This window comes from Oxyura jamaicensis, chromosome 9 (assembly GCF_011077185.1).
Source record: "Oxyura jamaicensis isolate SHBP4307 breed ruddy duck chromosome 9, BPBGC_Ojam_1.0, whole genome shotgun sequence".
NCBI classification, from domain to species: Eukaryota; Metazoa; Chordata; class Aves; order Anseriformes; family Anatidae; genus Oxyura; species Oxyura jamaicensis.
In genome coordinates this window covers 4,432,530-4,456,428 of record NC_048901.1, presented here as the reverse complement: position 1 = coordinate 4,456,428, position 23,899 = coordinate 4,432,530, and the positions used below count along the sequence as shown (strand labels likewise).

The following is a 23,899-nucleotide window of genomic DNA, read 5'->3' as shown; positions in this document are numbered from 1 at the left end:
GCAAAGACCACAAAGTCAATTCCAATATGAATTACCTTGTACAGTACAGAGTTAATATACAGGCATTAATCTGAGTTTTGGATAGCTCATCCAAATTGCATCTCCAAATGTTTTTGATAGTTACTTAACTTTGTTACTAAAAATCTTCAGATTGCTCATTTAGGTGTTATACATACCATAAGAAAAATTAAAGATGCTAAAGAACTTATTTAATTTGCAAACCTCTATAGTGATTCAAGTTTTATAAAGCTAAAATTAGTATTATTTAATATATTTTGAAAGCAATACACAAAAATATACAGCTCTTACAGAATGTGGCATCTAATGCTCCTCTATTTTCTTCAGCTTTATCTCCCTAATTTGTCATTATAGTGTCACATTATTTGCATTCGTATCAGCAGCAAGTTTACGTGGGTAAAACTTGTGTGGAAAAAAATAATGGGTAATCACAGAGTAAGTTACAGTTGTAGTGATGGCGGTGACGGAGGTGTGCTCGTACTGGGGTTATTTTTAGTTACCTTGTAGGCTGTGACTGAGCAGCCAGCCTGATGTGCTCCTCTGTAAGGTAACTGAGGTGAGAAGGATGCGGTGGGGATGTGCAGTATGCAGGCACCACAAACAGCTCCTGGACCACTGAGGAGGTAGGGGAGATCCACACTACGTGCTGCTGGGCTCTCTGCGAGGGTTTCTGACCCTGAGGGTGGCGGGCAGCCCTTCTGGACTTGTTTTCTTATGCTGCCCTTTCAGCAGATGGATGTAACGTGAAAAAAAAATAAAATAAAAATCACCAACACTCCCACCAATCCTCTTTCTCCTTCTCTCAGGCCCAGGAGAAATATGCAGGGACTTAGGCTGAGCTCCACAAAAGCCAGGTGAGCACAACCAGCTGCACCCAACACTGGGCAACGATGGGATGCGCTATGGAGGATGCCACAGCACGGGCAGCCAACAGACATTTCAGCTGCCACGCTGGCGAGCGTCACCTCTCACAGGTACACATTTATAGAAAAATTTGGGATCACCCAGGAAAGACAGAGACCAGCAAAGACGTTCACACCCCACGGACACCCCTAGGCCATCCCAGCAGGCCTCCAGCCTGGAGTGTGCGTGCATGGGGTGCAGAGCTTGGGTCATTTGTCCCAGCAACCCCCCGCTGTGGGGACCAGTGGGGACCCCGGAGCCCGTGGGACTGAAGGGAGGGCAGGGCACGGGCTGTGCTTGTCACCCAAAACCACCGCCCCGGCTTGGCGCTGGGGCACCCGGCCGGGCCCGGCCGCCTCCCCCCGGGCGGGCCGGGGGCGTGCGGGGAGGCGGCCCCCGGGCGGCGGCTGAGGGAAGGAGGCAGGGAAGGGAGGGAAGGAGGCCGGGAGGGAGGCACGGAGGCCGGGAGGCGACGGGCTCCGGCTCCGGAGGTTGGCGGCAGGATGGTGAGTGGCCCCGGGGGCTGCGAGGGGGCCGGGGCGGGCGGGCGGCGCGGCGCGGGGGCACCTCAGGGCGGGCAGCTCGCACCCTGCGTTTTGTACCCCGCAGCGCCTGGTTCGCCAGCCCTAACCCCGAAAGGACAGCCAGGGCAGAGCCGCCGGGTCCTGCTGGGGCTGCGGCACGGCCCCACAGAGCCCGGGCAGGGCGGTGCTGGGCCCTCGGCTGCAGAACGGCACGGGACTGCTCACCCGGCTTTGTAAAAGGATGGGGTGAAGGGTACGATCCCTGCCGGGAGGCGGGAGGGCTGTCACACGTTATCCCTTCTGCGGTATAAAACCAGCAGCGGGGTCTTAAATGCAATAGGAGGGCATGTTTGGGCTGCAGTTTGGAAATCGGTGTAATCTGTTCCGTCTTCATGTGTTTGCTTTTGCAGTATGGATTTATAAACACGTGCCTGAAGTCTTTGGTGGTTGAAAAGTATGGCGAAGAAGTATGGGAAAAATTAAGGTAACACGTTTGCAATAAATGTGGTATATGTAAAGAAAATGTTCATGAATTTAGCAGCAGATTATAATTTCTTGGCAGCTGATGCTTATCTCAATTATTTTTTTAGAAGTACCTACCAGGGCAAAAGCAAGAGGTTCTTTGTAACAGGTCGTCAGCTGGTATTAATTTGTTATACCACATAATTAAGGATGATGCTTTGTCTTATGGACAATTGTGCAATAGCGTCACCATCTCACTGTGACAATATCAAAAAGTAATTACCCTGAAATGTATCATTCTTGTTACTAAGTCAGTTTCATTCCAGTACCTTCAGAAAAGTAGGTAAATATATGATCTTTTCCATTTTTATCATTACTTTATAAGCTTTTAGATATTTTCCAAGACCTGAAGATATACAAATGATTCTTAGATATATACATAAAATAGCCACTGAAGACAGTATAAAAATTCAGCAAGTTTTTGGTCAGATCTGTGGAGACCTAAGAGCGTGACAATGTGGCTGTATTGAACAGCAAGCCAGGAGACCAGAAGACAAGCTACCACTGTAATTGCTCTAACAACTCCACATTATGATGCCCTAATCCTGGGAAGAATTTATCTTATTAGCATAACATGAAATAGCAGAAATTTGGAAGTGGACACAAACATTCAGCCATTTTAAAGCAACGCTTTTTAACTATTACTGAAAATAGTGTGTTCCAATATAATGCGTGAAGGAGTTTAAGAAGTGTGTTAATAGCTGATAGTGTTAAATGAATGCTGGCTTAGTCACCCAAACATGTCATATTTACAACACCACTGAGACAAGAACATTTTCTTTCCTGTTACAGACTCCAGGCCGGAGTTCAGGATACTTTCTTGACTTTTGAAGTTTACAAAGATGAGATCACAATGCAACTTGTTGACAAAGCCTGCAAAGTATTAGGTATGCGTCACCATACCTCAAAAATGAGCCCTCCTGATTCAAGCCTGAGACTGCACCCCACATTTTGGTCTCCTGCGCTTTTGGAATGCATTCCCCACGTTGCAAATGTTCTGCATTTCCTCTTAATCTGTCTGACAGCATTGCAAGAATTTCCAAGACTTTTGTAGTCATATAGATACTTTTATTTTGCCAGGTGTTCCTGCTGACATGGTTCTGAGAGAGTTTGGAGAATATTTCTTTGAATTCTGTAAACGATCAGGCTATGATCACATGCTGAGAACACTGGGTGGAAATCTATATGAGTTCATAGAGAACTTGGATGCATTACACAGCTACCTGTCCCTCTCTTACCAGGCAAGTTCAAGTAGTAATTACTGAGCGGGTATAGGTGGACTCTGCCAGGGTTTGCAACACAAAGAAGAGCATCTCATTGGTATGTACAAGTAAGGGAGAAAGCTGCTCTAATAGCCTCTCCTATGTTCTGAAACTGATTACTACAAAATGTTAGGACAATATTTTTAATTTTTTTTTTCCTGAGTAGTTCACAACAATAGATCAATAGCTATTACTTTGTACACAGACTATTGTAATAAATAGGAGATGGCTCTTCAGGGTTGAGCATATTTCATTTTCTACATTTCAGCTTGTTTGTATTACTGCTTATTTTGTTAAGGCACACAATGCTTTTGTGCAAATGGAAATCACCATATTCCTTATCAGAGAAGGATACTGAAGGTTTTCTTTTGTTTTGCTTTGTTTTTCCTCAGGAGATGAACGCACCGTCTTTTAGAGTAGAAAAAAATGAAGATGGGTCAATGCATTTACATTACTATTCAGATAGAAGAGGTCTATACCATATTGTGCCAGGTAATCAGATAGAATACAGAGTACAGATCATCTGGTAAGCAATATAAATACGGACTAATATATTTGCAGATACAATTTGCTCAGGTTTCAGAATCTTTTTTCAGATGAGGACTGGTCATTAAATTGAAGCCTAGTAAAGTCTAGTCATCAGACATCCAGCCTTTGTATTTCCCTGACTGCCTGATCACTCATAGCTCCCAGTGGCTTCACCAGGATTCATAACTTGCCAACCCAGCCTTCAGTGTCTGTGCTCTAGAATTTCTAGAGAATTCCTGTAGAATTCCTTCTGTGGAAGTGAAATTAAAGTCCATGGTGTGTTTTGTTTATAGCTGTTGATTTATTCTCAATAATTCATACTCCTTAAATTATAGTGACTAAAAATTATAGTTGATTTAAGGACATACATACATACTCCTGCAGAACATGCAATTTTGTAAAACTGCTATTCGACAATGCTCAAAACTGATCCTTATTATAGCATTTATTGGAGTAAAGATCTTTAACTTGGGGAAATCTCTGCAATTATGCAAAGGTTAAACATCTACAAGTCTGTAAGAGATTATCATATTCATTTATTTCCTAGATGCTTCTGAATAACAAGTTTATCAAAATTTCCCCCTTTATCAAAACTCATATTCCTATTGGAACACAGGGCTACTTGGAATTTCAGACACAGCTTTTCATGTCATTGTCCAATATTTCACCGAATAGTTAACTAGAAATGAGAAGACTGATAACGCATCTTCATGACATACTTTCTTTCAAAAGAAAATATTCTGCAGTTACTGAAATTGTTATAGCAGAATCTCTTTAGACTCTGTGTGGTTTTGAGGTTAATGGGAATTTATATTATTGCAATTTATGACTATTTGGCCACCTTATTAAGATAGTCTGCTGATCTTTTTTCTAGTGAAAATAAAGCATTTCTCATCAGACAGAGTAAACAAACAAACAAAAAACTACAGTGGCTTCTGAGAATATCTTATTATACACATATTCTTACCGTGACAATGGTAGTAGGAATGAAATAGGTAACTGCAGGTCGCCTTCTTCTCCCAGACTCGTTTGGAAAAGTAATTCCTGAAACAGTGAAATTCCATTGTGAGCTCTCTAAAAGGGAAATTGAAAGGTTTTGTTCTTGGTAATATTTTGTTTTTTGTTTCACCTTCAGGAATCATTGGTGCAGCAGCTGCGGATTTTTTTAACATTGAGATTTCAATGGAAATAGTCAATCAAACAGAAGAAGAAGAAAGAACTGGGAAAAAAGAGCATATTGTTTTTCTTGTCACTCAAAACCCAGTACTTCCATACAAAGAAAGAAAGAAATATTCTTCCTCACCTCCATATCTTGCTGACTCTGAAAAACAAAGTGAGACCCACCTGAATAATGAGGTATTTCAATATTCTTTATCATTATATTATTAAAATATGATTAAAATAAAATACCCTTGAAAAATCCCTTTGGGTTTATTTCAACAGGACCCTGAAAAAGCCAAGAATACAATTAGTGACAGAGGAAACTTGGTCTGCCCTGTCAAGAAAAGTCACTGGAAAACAATAAGAGGAATAATCACATTAGGAAGAGGTGAGAGATCATTCAGAGGGAGCTTGTCACCATTTATGAGTCTCTTTAATAAGAAAAACAGTAAGTCTTGCTGTCTTCACCCAGTCATCCATTTCAAAGTTACCATTTGTATTTCCTCTGCATCTTTTCAAAATGTTTCTGGTTACACTTCTTTCAGTTAGACTTTGGTAAGCCAAAAAAAAAATAAATTGCAGATAATAAGCATGCTCAATAATGACAGATACTGAAATGGAATATGACCTGTCGCTTTTGTCTCATAAACATGGTCTTCTTCGGCAAAGTATTTATCAAAAAAAATGGCATTGTGTGGTACATCTGATACTTCCCTTTCATGTCACATTCTCTAAACTGATGAATTTAAAGAATGCTTTTTTAACTTGGTAACTGCGATTTCTTTACAATTGTAGTAAATTCTGAAAGCCAGATTACACCTTCTACTACCCAAAAAGCTACCAGTAGTAGTCTAATAATGTCTGTTTGTCCCTGCTGGGAAACCAGAAGGTGTTACCAGTGTTGTTGTGGCTAGGATCTTTTGATTCCTCAGGAGGAATGGTAATCCAGTTTAGTACGATACTACTGTCTAGATTCTAGGAGGGAGTGAAAAAGTGAAACTGATATCATCCACTGTAATGCCAAATGTATTGCAAGCGCAGATATATTGAGAAGTTAATAGATACTCAAAAGCAAATTTTAGAGTAGCACTGTTATTTAGAAAACAAACAAATGACAAACCTTTAACAATAAAGACTAGAAATTATCAAGAGCCTAACTTTGAAAGATGACAGAAGCATACTGAATTCCACTGAAGCAGTAAGAGGTCTTAAAGTTGTGTCATAAATTCATAATCTTTGCACCAGTATCCTGAGTGACTTCAGCATGTGTTATCAAACAATTTACTGGAGTAACTGTAATAGCAACCTTCTGTTAAAAAAAGATCACTTGAAACAATTAACCAGTTGGTTATTGTGAGCTACTGGAGAATGCTTGTGTATACTGTGAAGTCAAGGAATTAAGGTGCTCCAGTCAAATGAAAACTTTTGGCTATCTTACCCATTTTATTCTGAATATGCATCATAAAAATAACTGCTCACTAGCAAGCACAACCTTCTGTGTAAATATTGTGACTGTTCTGAAAAATATTCAGGGTAAGTAAAATAAAATCAAACAGCAATTTGCTCTTTGTGCTGTGGACTAATGTTCCTTGTACAGGAGATTAAAATCCAGATCCTGCTGAGCTTTTTCTTCATAAGTATTCATAAGTGTCTGCCACAGTATATTAAGTCCACTTCTGTGTACACTTCTATGGGATATATTTGTGTTATATTGCTGTGACATCTGTAGATTCACAGAGCAGCAATATCTACCGTCACTTGTCTACTCCTACTGTTTCCACATAATTTCATGCATGTAGTGCTCTGCGCTTTTAATGTGGTTAAGTTTTAAATTTGGCCAACTCAGATTAGTTGCTAATCAGCTGTGCATTAAACTGCACAGCATTTAGCACGGATGTATGTATATTTCTGGATCCACACACAGTTTACTTTGTCTTAACTCATTTTGATACAGAGTCCTATCTTACTGAATGCTAGAAAGTAATGCTGAATGGTTTTATGAGGTGTAGCCTGATTAAAAACAATACATTTATCTTGCTACAGGTAAACTCCTGAGAGGATTTGACCCTGTTTATCCCAAGAGTCTCTGGATTGACACAAAAACATTTTGCAATGGGCTTCCTTTTCATATGGTTTTTGACAAAGAGGTAGGACAACCATGTGTAAGGGCATTTAATTTGTCAAAAACATATCGTTGTTTTCTTCTGTTGTGACTGTCCTACAGTTCATCTCTGTTTGCTCTGTATGCAGTGCACATTCACTTGTAGCATTTACAGAATTGCTTTTTATAGAGATACGAAATAAAAGTCGCTCATAGTAACAGAATCTTGATCATTTCAAATAGGAATCTCCTTTGACTTTATTGAGATTACCACATATGAAACAGTTGCAAACATGCTACCAAGGTATATTGCAGCAGTCTACCAAACACAGAACAGAATTTTCTGAAGTTTCTGGCATCTTTCCTGTCCTTGGATATGTGAGAGACATGACCCATCCTTTAAACTCCTTTGTACTTACAGTTAGTCACACTTCTCCCAGTTAACAATCTATCCAAAAGCTTGTAAGGCTTTGGTTGCATCTGAGGTTCTACGTGCTTTCTAAAACTCCACATTAGGAAAACCCAGACACCTACTAAATCAAGCAGCACGCAGTCTCATCTAGTAGGAACTGAACCCCGAAATGTCTTTATTTTCCAGTTCAGCTCTCCTCTCCTATACACACACATTCTCTACAGCAGTGGAATTTCGTTTGCCTTTGCAGGGACTGCTCTGTGGCTAGTTTCCAAATAGCCTGGGTCCCCAACAAGCTACACTACCTCTTGCTCCCAATATTGCACAGAATATATTAGCTTAACAGAGGAGCAAAGAAAGGAGAAATTTAGAGTGGGACTGCAGAAGATAGCTGAATACAGCCACTCAGGAACATTTCTGGCATCATGCTGATAGAGGGCATGTCACTGTCTGTGTTAGCCAAAGGTTAGCCTTTTAAGACAGCCAGTCAGCACAATTTGATAAAAATCCTGGTGTAGAAAAAAAGGCTAGTCCTGTAGCCATTATTGGTAGCTGGGTCAGAGCTTCAGTAACCCTGATGACAAGCAATGATGGCAGGGTGGGTATTTCTTTAGGAGTTAAGCCATCATCTATGGTCATCTGGCTAAACGAGAATGACTGAAGCCTTACATAGTAATGGTTAAAAGAAGAAATAAGAAGGTAACCATCCTTTAGAAAACTAAAAGTTGCCAAGACATTTTGTACCACAGTTATTTTCTTTTTAGAATGCGTGCTGGTATCTGTTTCTCTCTTGCAGCTACATACAATGCTGAGATGTTTTATCTTCATATATACATGTATGTTACATCGTGTCCATATCTGTATATACAATATGTATAAAAGTATACCTGTTTAGTTTTAAATTTTAAAAAGAAGTATTAGAGACATCCCTCTTGAACATTCCCATACAAAGCTAGATGTTCATAACAGCCATGGGAAATTAGGGCTTCCTGCAGCTGCCACGTGGCTGGAGAAGCAGGGCCAGGGACCTGTGGGGGTTCTCTTACAACACGTGCCACCACTCATCCCGGTGAACTGCTACTGCTGTTAGTACTTGAGGAAAGAAGGAAAGAAACTATAGTCCCCTCTCTCTTCTTTCTGTCCCCTAGGTATTCGGAAGATACAGCATAAATAATAAACTACATATATATTTTTTGTCTTTTCTAACACATGCCAAAAGAGGAAGAGAGCCCTGAATCACAATACAAATTCCCCGTACTTTTCTGCAAAGTTACTATAACATTGATGCTCCTTAGGGAGCAGTGAGAGGATGGAAAAGAGTGAAGATCCTCCTGTCTGAAACACTTTTTTTCTCCAGAATGCTAGCAAGTATACTGAGAATTACTCCATGCAATATCGCCCTTCTGCATATTGCCGTGAAACAATGCACTTGCTTCTCCTTCCCTCAGTGGTATGCTTAAGTGTGCTGGAATCAACACAATTACATTAGGCCTACACAAATACAAACAATAATAAGAGCAGATACGGGGGGGGGGGGGGTCGGTTTTAACAATTGATACTGAAGAGCATTTGGATAATAACACCCTTCTGTGGGCTGCCTTGCCATGAAGAAAACTCATTCAGAGCTTTGCAGTAATATGCTAATAAGATAGAAACTTTGCTCAGAAACAATCTGTGTAGTATAGCAAGGCTGAGTACGTATACTTGTATAAACAGTGATCTGCTGTATCTTAGCCTGAAGCCAAACAGGATATGGATTATAACCCGTTGTCCATATTTTCTTTTTAAGCTCAGAGTGAAGCAAGCTGGGGTGAGCATTCAAAAGATTGTACCTGGCCTTCAGACCATGGGCATCTGCTTGGATCAGTATTTCAGTATCGTTCACCCAGAAGTACCCTTCACCATCTCTAGCATTCAGAAATTTATCAACAGCCAATTTGTTTTCCAGACTAGGAGAGAGATGATGCCAGAATCATGGAAACAACGGCCAATGCTAGAGCTTAGAGGTACTTCACTGTTTTCAGTAGCATAAATGTTCATATTAAATGAAGAATATTGCTGGAGTTGAACTAATGCCTTTCCTTGTACTCCCAGCTTCACATATAAATAGTCTCGTTGTGCAGTGAGGAGAGGATTAGATGACTCTGTTTACAGAAATAGTACTTCAAGATGCTTGTAGACAAATTCTGCTATTACTTCACCAGAATTTGAAGGCTTTCAGTTAGAAATAATGGTAGTGTTCCCATTTGAAAGTCTTGGAAAGACTGTGTTTTGCTGCAAAACATGTATCTTTGCAGGTTTCCTGGGCAACAGGGACAAGGCCAAGGTAGGATTAGATCATTTTCTGAACTACCTCTAGTCTTGGCCATTCTCGGAATCAAAGAATTGACTCAACTCCAGCTGAGTTTGGGAGAGACCTCTGGAGATTACCCAGTCTATCCTCCTTCACAGCAGGGTCAACTAGAACAGGTTGCTCAGTACCATGTCTAGTTGGGTTTTGAATATGTTCAAGGATGAAGACCCCACAGCCTCACCCAGCAACCCATTGCAGTGTTTGACCACCCTTACAGTAAAAAACAAACAAAAAACCAACAACAACAACAAAAAACTTTTTTCCTATGTTTAAATGGAATTCCTGCATTTCAATTAGCAGCCATTGTCTCTTGTCCTTTCATTGAATACCACTGAAAATGGTCCTTTTCACTTCCTCTCATCAGGTGTTTATGCTTATTGATAAGCTCCTCCTGAAGCTTGTCTTCTATAGGCTGAACAATCCCAGCTCTCTTAGCTTCTTTTCATGTGATAGTTGCTGTAAGTCTTCCTGGGTCCTCCATCCTTTACTACTTGAAGTAACATTTACTTTCTTCCAACCCTCGAGAATATCCCCCAGTTACCATGGCCCCTCAAACCTATCAAAAGTGGCCTCATAATGATGGTGGCTACCTCCCTCCACACCCCTGGATGCATTACATCAGGTCCCTGGACTTCTGTATGTCCAATTTTTTAAATATTTGCTAACCTACTGTGCCACGGATAGGTCTTCATTATTCCAGACTTCCCCACTGCTCTCAGAGGCATGGAATTCCTGAAGGATAATTCTTACCAGCAAAGACTGAAGCAGAGAAGGCACTGGGTCCCTTGGACTTTTCCATGTCCATTTTCAGCAGTTCCCTTGCCCAGTTCAGCAACAGGCCTATGTTTTCTCTACTCTTCCTTTTGCTGCTGATACAGAAGCTCTTCTTTTTAGCCTTGATCCTCAGCAGATCCTTGCATCCTCAGCAGATGCAACTGCAGATGTGCTTTGGCTTTTTTAACCCTCTTTCTCCCAACTTCACCTCTTGTATTGTTTTTAATTTAGTCAAGAGATCATTGTTCATCCATGCAGGCCCCTGCCACATTTGCTTGACTTACATGCACATCGGGATTCACCATTCCTGAGCTCAGAGGAGGAGATCATTAGAAATCAACCAGCTCTTCTGGACCCTTCTTCTTTCCAGGACTGTATCCCATGCAGTTCTTCCAAGCAGGTCCCTGAAGAGGCCAAAGTACAGTCTCATGATCTTGTTTTTTGCCTTGTTTGTTCCTCCTAGGAGCCTGCACTCCACCACGTCATGGTTACTGCATCCAAAGCTGCCCTCAGCTTTTACATCTGTAGTTCCACCCTGCTTGTAAGTGTTGGGTCCAGCAGAGCACCTCCCCTTGTTGGTTCATCAGACACCTGTGTCAGAAAGCTTACTTACATCCAGAAACCTCCTGGATTGCTTGTATCTTTTTGTGTTGTCCTTCTAGCAGTTATCAAAGTAGTTTTAAGTCCTCCATGGGGACCAGGGCCTGTGGACATAAGCTTCTTCCACTTTTTTTAGGAAGGTCTCACCTACTTTTTTTTCCTGAGCAGGGTGTCTGTCATCACAATGTCACCCACATTGGTCTGTCCTCTAATTCTTATCTATGCACTGGCTCATCACCCAGCCATAGGCAGAGCTCCATGCACTCCCCTTACTTTTTGAAAGGCACCGCTCCCTCCTAGCCTGCCTGTCCATCCTAAAGAGTCTGTGTTCATCCTTTGCAGTTCTCCAGGACTATCCGACCAAGTCTTTGATCCCAAAGACATGGTAACCCTGTAACTGCACACAGACCTCTAGTTCCTCCCGTTTTACAGGCACTTCAGAGAGACACCCAGTCATGGTGATTTCCCATAATAGGTATGAGTGTTTCCCCCATGATGCTGCCCTAAGTATTTTTCTTTGCAGAGGTCAGAAGTAGTAATTTAAGCATTCTGGGGCAACCTCAGCACAATGGCTGTATTGTCACTCTCGGTTTTGGTTGGGATTCACAGCCAGTTTTTCTGTGAATCTCCCCAGTGCTCAACTAAGGCCTTCAGTTTCTCTGGGGACCTGTGGAAGGTGGAGGGGACACAATGCCAGCCCTCAGAGCCAGCTTCTGGTATTGCTGCCACCAGGCCCAGCGTGGCAATGCAGTGAGCTGTGTAAAACTAACTGACTAGGTCTCACCTCCCTGTAGCTCTGCAAATCAGCATATCCACCTGAAATTGAATCTCTTTGCATTGCTAAGAATTTTCTTTGATAAAGAAATTACTTCTTTGTACTTGGAACAACATTTTAAACCCAGCCAGCTAGCACAGGCAATACCAGTTCACAGATCTTGGATTACATGTTTGGCACATAAAGAGAATAATTAAAACACTGGGCGAGCATTCCAGCAATACACCACAAAACACAGCGCTCCTGCCAGCGCACAGTTCCAGATCTGTCAGGCAAAGGGGAGGGAAGGGGCAGGGGAAGAAGGAAGTGCTTAAAGATAAATTTCTGATAAAATTTCTACAGCTGGAGGAAAATACGTCTTCCCTTGTGACTCCATGCATTTTGAGTCCTAAAATGTGAATACATTATTCAATTCTTAATTTATACCTCTGAGGGGAGTTATTTCATACTGGCTGGGTTTCAAATATGGATAAAAATAAATTAACTGTGCTTTGATTTTATTACTTTTTTTTTTTTTTCGAAGTGACATTTACAGATTGATTTGTCTTTTTTTCCCCCTCTCTTATGTTATGTAAGAGCTTACCAGTTGAAATTGTTGTAGCAACACAGAGATTTTATTTGCTCTATTTTTATTGAGAGGAACAAGTATGGAATGATTCAGCTTCATGTAATTAACTGTAACAACACTTGCTTTAAGTATTCTATGACCTCGATTTTGCTCGTTTGTACTATATAATATGACCTAATTTTCCCTTCTCTTCTTTCACCTTTACGTGATGAGTGTCAAATCTGCTATTCCTGAGATTCAGAAAACATTAAGAGTTCAGGGGGACCTTGAAAACAGTGCTGTTAACAAAACAAGGGACTTTAGCCACAAATAAAAATTCTACTTCATTTTATCCAGTCAGGTTTAAAATAAGCAAACACAAAACAACAACAAAAACCCAAACCTGTAACCAAATCTCAACAAAGGAAACAAAAACCCAATTTTCCTCTAAAACTTCCTTCTACCTGTCAGGCATTTTTGTACCTACTTATTTATGTGAGCATAGTGACTTAAAGCTCCAGCTTCCAATAGGAAAACTTAATTGACTTTACTGGGGTCACATTTTACCCACTCTGAAGTTTAACGTTAAATGTTTCACTTAATCATTTTGAGTCTGTTTCCCTGTGTACAATGCTGACTCATTGGCTTCAGGAGCGATTCAGGGAGGAGAAGCAGAGAAAGGGAAAAATGTTGTGAATGCTGTGGTTCCTATCAAAGAGGAAGGACCTGAAACTTGGTTAGGTTCTGCCTAGTGGTTGTAGTGAGTGATTGCTTTCTGGGTCCTGAACTCTTTCTGTTTACCTAGTGCACCTCATCATAACAAACCCACCTCTAATTCCAGGAAACATTAATACCTGTAATGACTCAGACCCTACAAAAAGCCACTGTCCTTAGAAATCATCCCCTAATAATAACATCAGCAACACCAAACATCACATGAAAGTCCAGGTTGATGTACACTCTTACCAACGCTTGTTTTAAACAGGCCAGATGATCTGGATGGAGTCCCTGCAGTGCATGCTCTATCTCTGCTCACCTTTGCTTCGCACTTTGCACGAGCTAGAGGAACGACAGATGCATATTGCAGACATTGCACCTCATGACGTGACCAGGGATTTGATTCTTCTCAATCAGCAGCGACTGGCAGAGATGGAGCTCTCTAACCAGCTGGAGAGGAAGAAGGAAGAACTGCGAATACTGTCGAAGCACCTGGAAGAAGAGAAGAAAAAGACTGAAGCTCTGCTCTATGCCATGCTCCCTCAGCACGTGGCCAACCAGCTGAAAGAAGGGAAGCGAGTTGAGGCAGGTGAATGAGCAGTATTTATTCATGATGCATGACTCACGCACCAGGCATGATGGTGATAGAGATTGGGCACTGTCACAGCCCTGTTGTCATTGTTGTGGAGTAGATTTTCTACTTAGTGAAACTCGTGGGTAGTAGATAGGAGGACCACAGCCCTTAATCTTGATGCTAACAGAGATTTGGAAGTTGTTTGCCAGAACTGTTCTCTAGGAGATGAAAGGTGTTAGCAGCTGCCCATTCGGGTAGCAGAATTTGGTGTTTCAACAGAAAACTTTGTTGTTGACAGGGGTATACAGGGAAATGAGAGCTCAAAAATGAAAGCAATAAAGAAATTAATGTTTCTTGGAAAGTTTTCCTAGTTCCTCTAGTGTATTTATAAACCTAGAGTCATTATTATTCATTTTTTTTCTTAAGGATAGCAAGTGAGAACGTGCTCAAACTCCCTTTAGTAAGCACACGTGAAGTTAGGGGTAAAGTGCTAAGTATGTCCTGAATGTAGGTGGACAGGAACATATTCAGATGTATGAATTGTTCTAGATGCACTATGGTTCTTATATTTGAAATATTCCTGTATCAACATCTTTCATATCCGGACACATATATTACAACTGAATAGTCTTATGTCTGAAGACAATGACTAGAAAGAAGTCATTGCAAACAAGTCTTAATCAGATGTTGAGATTGTCCAGCCATTACAAATACTTACAACTGTTTTATTCTGCTCACAGGAGAGTTCAAGGAGTGCACCATACTGTTCAGTGATGTTGTGACCTTTACCAACATTTGTGCCCAATGTGAGCCTATTCAGATAGTTCTCATGTTAAATACAATGTACCTGCAATTTGACAGACTGACCACAGTGCATGATGTGTACAAGGTATGTGTTGAGTGATAAAGACTGGACAAATAGCCTGGAAATACGTTGTTGTGCTTGCCAATTTTTTTTAAAATGCACTTCGGTCTTCTTCAGCCCAGCATGATTGTTGATAAACCATGAAATTCTGCAGCATGTTTATAGTGGCCCCGCAGAGAAACTAAAAAACAAAACAAAACAAAACAAAACAAACAAACAAAAAAACAGACACAAAAAACGTACAGAGATGTGACTAAATATATTTAAAAGTTTTAAACAGGAGTATAACTTCTATCATGGGCTAAAGTCTCCTTTCACAACATTTACACCAGAACTGCTGGTTTTTATACATTTCTTTCTTTTCTCTGTCAAATGTCCACCCAACATGACTGGATATTCCAGTTTATGGACCAATTTGAATAATATTCCTAGTTCCTTTACTCCAACCTGTTGTAAGACAGGTCAGTATATTGTTGTAAGACAGGTCAGTGGGATATACCCTCACAGACAACACCCAGATAACAGCTAGACTTTGATTTTTACTCACGGGATCTTAGGCAATGGTGTATACCTCCTTCTGACCCCAAAGAGCATCAACTAGATCTAGACTGCAATGCATGAATTGTCTCCAAACCGTGCTGGAAGGATCAGAGCCCTGGCAGACATATAATAGAGCATTATTAACAACTCCAGAGCTACCTAGATTTGAGCAGCTGAGGAGCTGATCCTAATTTTCAGTCTGTGCCTAGCATATTAAATATTTAGGAAGGCAGAAATAGTAAAGGGTGAAATCCAAATCTCATTCATTCCTTACTCAGGCAAGACATGCAGTTCATCCTGCAATAATTTGTACTGGGAAATCAGAAGAATTTCTGCCTTGGCAAGGAAACTGTTTTCAATAATTGAAGCAACCAGGATATGGCCCACAGATTTTAGGATAGATTAGCATCATATTCCAAATCATACATCTTGAGCAAATTATCTGTCACTATAATAATCTCCTTTTGATGCCTGTATATAACTCCCATTAATATTGAAGGAGGTAACTAGGTACAGAGAGGGAGAACACGATAACTATTTCAGGCATTTGAGAAAGAAATGAAATATTGAAATCAAAGAAACTTGGCCCAATCTCATAAATGTCTGAATTTATGAATAAATCTTGTTAAATTAAATCTCCTGCCACAGCCTAAAAATAATTAAGGTATCTATTTGCATTAGTAGCTTTTTACAGTTATTTTTAATTTGTTAGAGAAGATTACTGGTATTACTGTGGGTCTTCAGTAGAAGATTTGTACAGGAACACATTTTTCAGGAGTAATATACTGAACTGTTTTAAGTCACTATATTAATGAACAAGCCCAATGATGAAATTACGTTCCTGCTCTCCTATTGGTGCTCATTATTAAGAAATCCAATTAATCTAATTTAAGCTAATTTCTTACTTGCTGATGGTGAATGCAACAGTGAAGTCTCAGAAGAGCAGTTAAAAAAAATTCCTGGCTGTGTAACAGTCTTTTACAATGGATTTTAAACATTTGAGAAGTCTCTGTTTCCAAAGGGCCTGCTCTATTCTGGTATGGAAACATGCACTGAAGTGTTTCTCAGGTGCTATAACAGGCATTTCAAGGAGACTGGGTGCCTGTGGTAGGACTAACACTTCAGAATTTGTCTCACAGGCTACAGCATGTTGTGGGAAAGCATTCGATTGTAGGGAGGGATATTCACAAACTGCTGTGAATGCAGGTTCACACTCTGCATTCTCTGACATCCTGCCATTGGAAATTGTAGGTGTCTTAATTTCATTTGAACCATGTCATAATAATCACCAGTGGATAGACTCACTTGATTTATTGTGACTTAAAAAAAAAGAAAAGAAAAGAAAAGAAATACACAGTTAAAACCAATAGTGAATTAGAGCTAATTAATGGCATTCAGCTATCAGATAACCTCTTGGCTCAGGAGCCTGTGCTTGGGAATAGTTCTTTGCATGAAGGTCTGCCCTGGTTAGGTGGAAGGCAAGGCAGTCTGACACTTGTACAGCATCTCTTACTCCTTAGGGTCTCTCACACTGATATCTTAAATGGGTCAGGTAAGCAGGGACAAAATACACGGAAATTTTTAGTCTGGAGCCAAGGAATGGATCTTTGAGAAGGAAGAGGGATTTGGTGCAGGCAAGGAGAGTCCCAAATAGCAAAGCAAGTTACCTGAACAAGATATATGTGGTATACTCATATACTTGTCCTTCTCAATTAAAGGTGGAGACAATTGGAGATGCCTATATGGTCGTAGGTGGGGTTCCTGTGCCTGTCTCCACTCACGCTGAGCGGGTTGCGAACTTTGCCTTGGGGATGGTAATAGCAGCTAAAGGAGTACAGAACCCAGTTTCTGGAAATCCAATCCAAGTAAGTTGTTAAAAAAAGATGCAAATGTGTCTGATTCTTGGGTTGGGCTTCTGGTTAAAGTATTACAGTGGGACATCAAAGAGCTTCTTTTAACTTTACTGTGACTTTGGGCAAGGCCCACATGGGCGTATTTTCACCAAGAGCTTCTCCAAGTGGATATTTGGTATTTTACTGGTGTCCAGTGTTTTGTTAAGATGAACTTCTAGGTGTCTGGAGAGCATTAAGAAGATGCTAAATGTTAAATGACATTTTTGGGGGGTGTTTTATGTCTTTGTAAAGATTAGAGTTGGGATCCATACAGGTCCTGTCTTGGCTGGAGTTGTTGGAGAAAAGATGCCTCGTTACTGCTTATTTGGCGATACAGTGAATATAGCTTCCCGGATGGAGAGTCACGGTGTCCCGAGTAAAATTCATCTAAGCTCCAGTACCTATCAGTGAGTACCTATGATGAAAACTTTTCCTCTTAAAACCTGTGCTAAAAACACTACCTTGAACAGCTGCAGCTTGCAGATGTAGATGCTGCTGCCTTTTGTCATTGATTTATGCAGCTTATAAAGAAAAATCACTGCTCGCAAAGAATTTTGTTCTGATTATTTCAAGTGTCCATATATATGGAGACAGAAGTTTGAAAGTCTTGATCCTAGAGAGTAAAAAAGATGAAAAAAAGTGGTAGCTTATTTGGAAGCACCAATAATATGATGTCAATAATAGAAAGACAGATCATTTAATTTTACATCCTGCAAAACAATACTTTAAAATTTATCTTATTGAGTATAATAATTTGTGGCAAAGCAGTTTTATTTGCACCTACTAAGGATAAACTGTATAAACCACTATCCTATTCATGCAGGGAGGAATTTAGCTTCCCAAAACTCTTGTCGGTAAAAAATGAATATAACATTTTCAATAATTTCGTGTACTCATAACATGTGCATGCAAGAGGTGGAAGTGAAGATAAGCTACAAAGGAGGAGGAGAAAAACTGGGACTGGTATTAGGAAAGCCAGAGCTCAACTAGCATTGAAATGAGCAAAGCAGGTTCAAAGGCAGTAAGAGGAGCTCCTGGTGCTACATTAACAGAAGAGTGTAACTGAAGACGTGAACCTGCTGTGGCAGTGTTTTGATTTGGTGACAGTGCCCCAAATCAAATCTGAGTTACTCGAGGCCTCTTTTGCCTAAGTCTTCACTAATGAGGTCTTTAAGGCCCCTGCACCCAGGGTCGGGGTTCAAGGAGTAGGTGAAGTACCAGTATTGGAAGAGGATCAGATCAAGATTTTTTTGAGAAGTCTCAGTCCACAGAAGTCAATGGGAACAGATTATGATGCATCCAAGGGTATAGAGAAAGCTGGGCGATGGCATTACAGTGCTGCTGACTGTTATCTTTGAAGGCTGTGAAGATCAACACCCTAGCAACCAAAGAAAGCCAAATATTATACCCATCTCCATCAGCGAAGAGGTCACTCTGGGGAACTGTAGGTTAGACAGCCTCATGTCAGCCACAGTGCAAATCAAGTCCTCTTGGAAGACATTTTTGGACGAAGAAGGTGATTGGGAATAGCTAGTATGGATTTACCGAGGGTAAAGCACACTTGACAGACCTGATTGCCTTCTCTCATTGAATGAAAGACATAGTTCTGTCTAACTGATACTGGCTGCCTCAGTTCTTAATTTCTATCTACTGGTCAGAAAGAACCTTCCCGAAGTATTTGTCTATGTGATCCACTAATTTTTATAAGGTTGTATGTATAAAGCTATAAAAGCAAATTAGGCTTGAATAAACAGTTGGAACAAATTATCTCCATGGTTCATGGTCAATATCATGTTTTTTCATATATATATATATATTTTTCCCAAATGGTTATGATTTGATTGCTTAGATTATGATAGCTCTTCTGAAACATCAGTGCCATTTTTGCTAGCCCTGAATTTTTCATGTGTCATTTTGCTTCTGATATTTTAGATGCCTAAAATACAAGAATTTTGAGATGACTGAAAGAGGAGAAATAGAAGTGAAAGGCAAAGGGAAAATGCACACATATTTCCTCATTAGAAATAAAGCTGCAACTGAGAATGAGATTATGGGGAGGCCAGTAAAAGACTTAGATTCTGGCCATGAATCTGTTCAGTCCTTTCAAGAAGGCAGGACTGAAACAACACCAAGTTCTCATCAGACAGGTAGAGTCAACTTGATGTATCTCTCTCTCCTTAAAGAAACAAATGTTAATACAACTCACTTAAATATCCCTTTCTGTTCTTTTTTCAGTTAATCAGACTCAGCAAGAGAAGGACCAGACCACAGCCATTGCAATGAAGTATATTGATGGTCCCACAGATGCACAAAACAGTCTCAAAAGAAGAAATCAAGCAAAAAATTCAGATTTAACAGGTAGCTATTTAGTTACAATTTAGAAAAAGCAATAGAATTAGAGAGTAACCGAGGCTTAATCTTGCAGCTTCATCATATTCTTCTTCTGAGTAACTATGGTTTTATTCAAGCCAGAAATTCCTGGCAGTAGAATCATAGAATGGCTCAGGTTGGAAGGGACATTGAAGATCATCCAACTCCAACCCCCAGTATATCCATGTTGGTTAAACTAACCATTCTGCACATAACTTAGGGCCAAACAAATTCACCTCCAGAACAAACCGAGCTGTTACACATGCACTAGGGAGAAAGAAGCTGACATAGTTGTCAGACTTCAGTGTCTTTCTGATAATGCAAACAGAACTGATAACTGTTAGAAAACTTTTCACATGGGCAGGCCCTACTCTTCATATATGCATCTTTTCCTAGAAAAGCTGCCTTTTTTATGAAGTTATGGGGAAGCCCTTATCAATTCAAGCCTGAGAGAGGGAGAGAGGGAGACACCTCACTAGCTACGCAGCTTATCAGTTCTCAAGCCAGTCTCCTGCGGGGTCTAGAATGATTTATTGCCATGCTCATGTTCTACAATCAAAGCTCATTCTTGTCTGAAGTAGCTGATACTGAGAAAGCAATCATGGATTTAATGCCATAACAGACTAATCTAAAGCAGCAAGATTTGTAGTTCTATTTGCATCATTTGCAGATTTTGTACAGACTAAAAATGTTGTCACTGATTACTGGAAAATATTTTACTCCCCTCCCACCTGCTTTGAGATGGTAGTTAATCTAATATGTGATGTGCAGACAAACAGAAACCTCTGTGGTCATTAAAATCTCACACTGAAGGAGTGTTTCTTTACAGGCAAAACTTATGATTCAAAAAGCTATGGGAGTCTCCATGGCAACCAGCATTCAGATGATGCTCCTTGTCATCCGAACAGGGAAAGAGCCAAACCAGCTACCGAAGAACCACGGATTAGAAATGTTCGCTCCAATTTTTGCAATCTACTCTAAGTTTCTTCCTTTATACATGAAACAGAGCATTTTTCTTATGATTTACTGCATTTTCCTGTTGTGGGACTGATTTTGTATATCAAGTAACACATGATTTTGTTTTTTTAAAAAAAAGATTTCATCACAGTTGTCAGCAAAAAGAATGAAGGCTATATATTTTTTTAATCAATCTACACGTGCCATATAATATTCTCAGTGGAGGATGAAACCACCACAAGAGACTTTGAAGATGTATTTTTCAGCTTCTGCTGTGGCTTTGAATATCTCTATATAAAAACCACTGTTTGGTATCTCATGCAGCAACCGAGAAAGAGGTGACTCATGCAACTAGAAATATTCCTACTCAAGTGAGCTTTTGCAAAAAAAGCAACATTCCCTGAAGTGACCATCTGTCTAGACTTCAGCACAACCAACAGCTTCCCTGTGTAAGGTCAGCAGAATTTGATCTCCTATGACAACAATTTAATCTCTTAATAGGTCTTTTGTTGGGCTGAGGCATTGTGCAGTAAAAGTGCAGAACAGATTTCTGTCATCTAATACAACCTGTATTTTTCCATCCTGAGGAGACAATATTGTCTACTTTATAGCACATAACAGTAAAAAAAAAAAAAGCACAAAATAATCTACAGTCTTTAAACCAGCTGTCCACGCTGTACTTAGAAGATCTGAGAAGGAAATGCACATAGTGGAATTACGTAGCATCAAATTCATCACAATGCTGAAGGCCTGTTCAAGGCCTGTGAACTACCTGAGACCTTCAGATGAGTTTCAGGTTTATTTCCCATGGTCTCACTCCAGATAAACAAAAATAAGGTTTGAGAACTACAGAGGGAGCGTGTCAATGCTGAAGTTAATGCTGCTAACATCACTGAAAATAACCGTTAAAGATCAACATCATTTACCTGGTGTCAGAGGCTCCCTTGCTGAATCACTTCCATGCTGATACATTCTTAGAGCGCACCTAATCAGAACCGGTAGAGAAAAATTGAAGTTCAGCTGTCAAGGGTGTAACATGCAGGAGCAAAAATCCAGTAGATAAGAAGATTGTGGAAATCCGGCACATCATAAATTGTCCTCTCCTTCCTTTATGTGGAACATGGAGTAGATGAATGTGCTGGGTTTTGGGTGACTTTGATATGCGATGCACCCTGCACACTAATTTATTATCTTTGGGTGTAGATTCATTGTCGTAAGTACGCAAACATGAGACCCATATGAACTTTGAGCAAGAACTCACTGGAGAAGATGATAACGTTACTCCTCTGTTACAGTCTGGAGCATCACATTTCCACCCCCCGGTCAGTGGCAAGAGTGAAACCCTTTAAACACCAGACAGAGAGGAAAGACTGATGAAAGGAACTGCCTCCTCTCTATAGTATTAACAAGATGGAATTTCACCTAGCTAGATTTTCTTTTTAAACCCATGAGACAGGAGCTGTGTTGGCTGGGTGCTCTGTGGTTCTGTCTATGCTAGCGAGTAATGCAGACCAATTGAGGCGGATGTGTAGAGTGAAGCCGTCAGTGCTGACATCCACACATCAGGTATTTCAGAGGGCTTGCTCATGTGGTCCCATACACTAAATACCTTTTAGCTTTTGGAGCACCTTATAAGTGCATCTTCTGGCTTCGTTTCATGCAGAAGAGATCCGTTCGTGCACTTTGAGACCACTCTACAATTTGAAACAAAGTACAGTAAGTACGACTAGGGATGTCTCCTGACACTGACTAAAATGCAAATACAGTTGCACCCTTTAACATTAGCACTTTCAGCAACAGAACTGGACAGCACCAGTCTGGAAGAGTGCAATTTTATGATGGACAGGATTTATTTATTTATGTATTTATTTAGAAGGATTTTGCTATCCAGATGTTGCTCATTATTTTGGAGAGGGTCGTATCAGCTGTAGGGAGAAGATGTGCCTGAGCATTATTATTGTTAAATTGGTTTTACCAGTGGTGTGCTTGTGTGCTACCCTCAGACACACATCTAAATTTCACCTTAGTAACTCCCCCCGACATGGAGCACCTTCCAGTGCTCACAGTTTTGCACTTCAATGTTGTGACCATAGTTCTAACAAGTCTTTCCTAAAGAAAGGTAATACCCAACTTCTCTCTCACTCACGGTGGATCTGCCATAAAAGTTAAATTGGTGCTATCCCACTGATTTAACTTGAGAATCTACTCTGACAAGATTTTTTTGCCTCCAGCCTAGAGACGTGTTTTACTACTCTTGAGTAGTCATGCTGATGAAATGGAGGACATGTCATTTAACACGTGGCAGTGGTGGACTCCGTGTTTATCTGGCCTTGCTATGGATATATAAAGCCACTTAGCCCCAAGCACAAGTGTTACACAGGAGGAAACATCTCTCAGAGGCCGGTGCTAATGCAGGAGGGAACCTCTCGCAAGAAGGCCAGGGCCCCTCTGAACTATAATGAATTCCCTATGGGGGGAAGAAAGAAAAGGACCATGGCTTAATTGCTGCCTGCATCTCTCTGCCCAAATCTAGCTTTGCTTATACCTGCCCTTTTTGCACTGACCAATCTATGAATATTTAATATTGGAATGTGTTAATTGCCAGTAATGTGCCATGGTAAGATACTTCATGCTGTACTTCAATAAAATTGATGTGCTCAGTGGTTTCTCTGTGGCCTCTGCTACATCTGGTCTGCTGCTGCGCTGCTGGAGATGTGGAGCTGGGTCAAATCTGAACACCTGCTTTTAAAAATTAATGTGCCTGTACATCATCCTGTGTTTCTAGATCTGTAGGTACTGCTAAAGACTGAAATAATGCAAAAATACCACTCAAAAATATTGTTTCCATTAATATACTGACCGCCATTTTTCAATGACTACTTTGATTCATTTCCCTCTTTTTCCTTCCACATTTTTTGTTCTTTTTTCTTAAAAATATATAAAAAAAGTTAAGATCATTACACCTCTAATAAATGTAAAGTGAGTTTAATTTCTTGACCGTGCACAGTTACGCATTTTTGTGGCATCAGACTCAGCACACTACAGTTAACATTGTCATAAGCTAGAACGTGTTAATACAGGTTTCATTGCAGTGACTTACCTACATTGAATTGACACAAAAAAGGTGAGAGAACAGAATTTCCTGCTGTCACTTCATGGATGCTGAGGCTTAGAGAATTTAAAAGCTGAGATTTTTGAAAGCTGTCTAGAATATATGGATTGCCAAATCCCATTAAATCTGGTTTTAAAGCATGAAGTTTCAGAAGCGCTTGGGTGCCTCACAAGTTTAGGGGCCAGATTTTCAAAGATATTTGTTGTTACTTTGGTAAGGAAAATCAACTGGATTTAGGTACTTAACACGTGTCTGGTTTCTGACAATAAAGCTTTCATTAAAACATTTAAAAAGCATTTCCCTGCCAGTGCTTTCAGAAATTTGCAAAATTTCCAAACTGTAACCTCATTTGCTGCGCATCGCTGATTAAATACTTACAACATCAAAATGCA

The 23,899-nt window shown here is 40.3% G+C and overlaps 1 protein-coding gene across 2 annotated transcripts; it reads left to right on the top strand.

Moving 5' to 3' along the window:
• The first annotated feature begins 1,318 nt into the window (after positions 1 to 1,318).
• LOC118171662 (guanylate cyclase soluble subunit beta-2-like) lies at positions 1,319 to 23,795 on the top strand. 2 transcript variants are annotated; one of them, XM_035334951.1, is made up of 16 exons: positions 1,319 to 1,427; positions 1,856 to 1,929; positions 2,760 to 2,854; positions 3,048 to 3,208; positions 3,622 to 3,721; positions 4,893 to 5,113; positions 5,201 to 5,306; positions 6,962 to 7,065; positions 9,221 to 9,437; positions 13,466 to 13,786; positions 14,512 to 14,660; positions 16,895 to 17,041; positions 17,321 to 17,475; positions 19,001 to 19,215; positions 19,304 to 19,426; positions 20,347 to 23,795. In XM_035334951.1, the coding sequence occupies exons 1-16, from the start codon at positions 1,425 to 1,427 to the stop codon at positions 20,487 to 20,489; spliced, it is 2,334 nt and encodes a 777-aa protein (XP_035190842.1). In that variant the 5' UTR covers positions 1,319 to 1,424; the 3' UTR covers positions 20,490 to 23,795. The 2 variants fall into 2 exon arrangements, with proteins under 2 accessions (XP_035190842.1, XP_035190841.1); XM_035334950.1 differs by having other exon boundaries at positions 20,268 to 23,795.
• Positions 23,796 to 23,899: the final 104 nt, after the last annotated feature.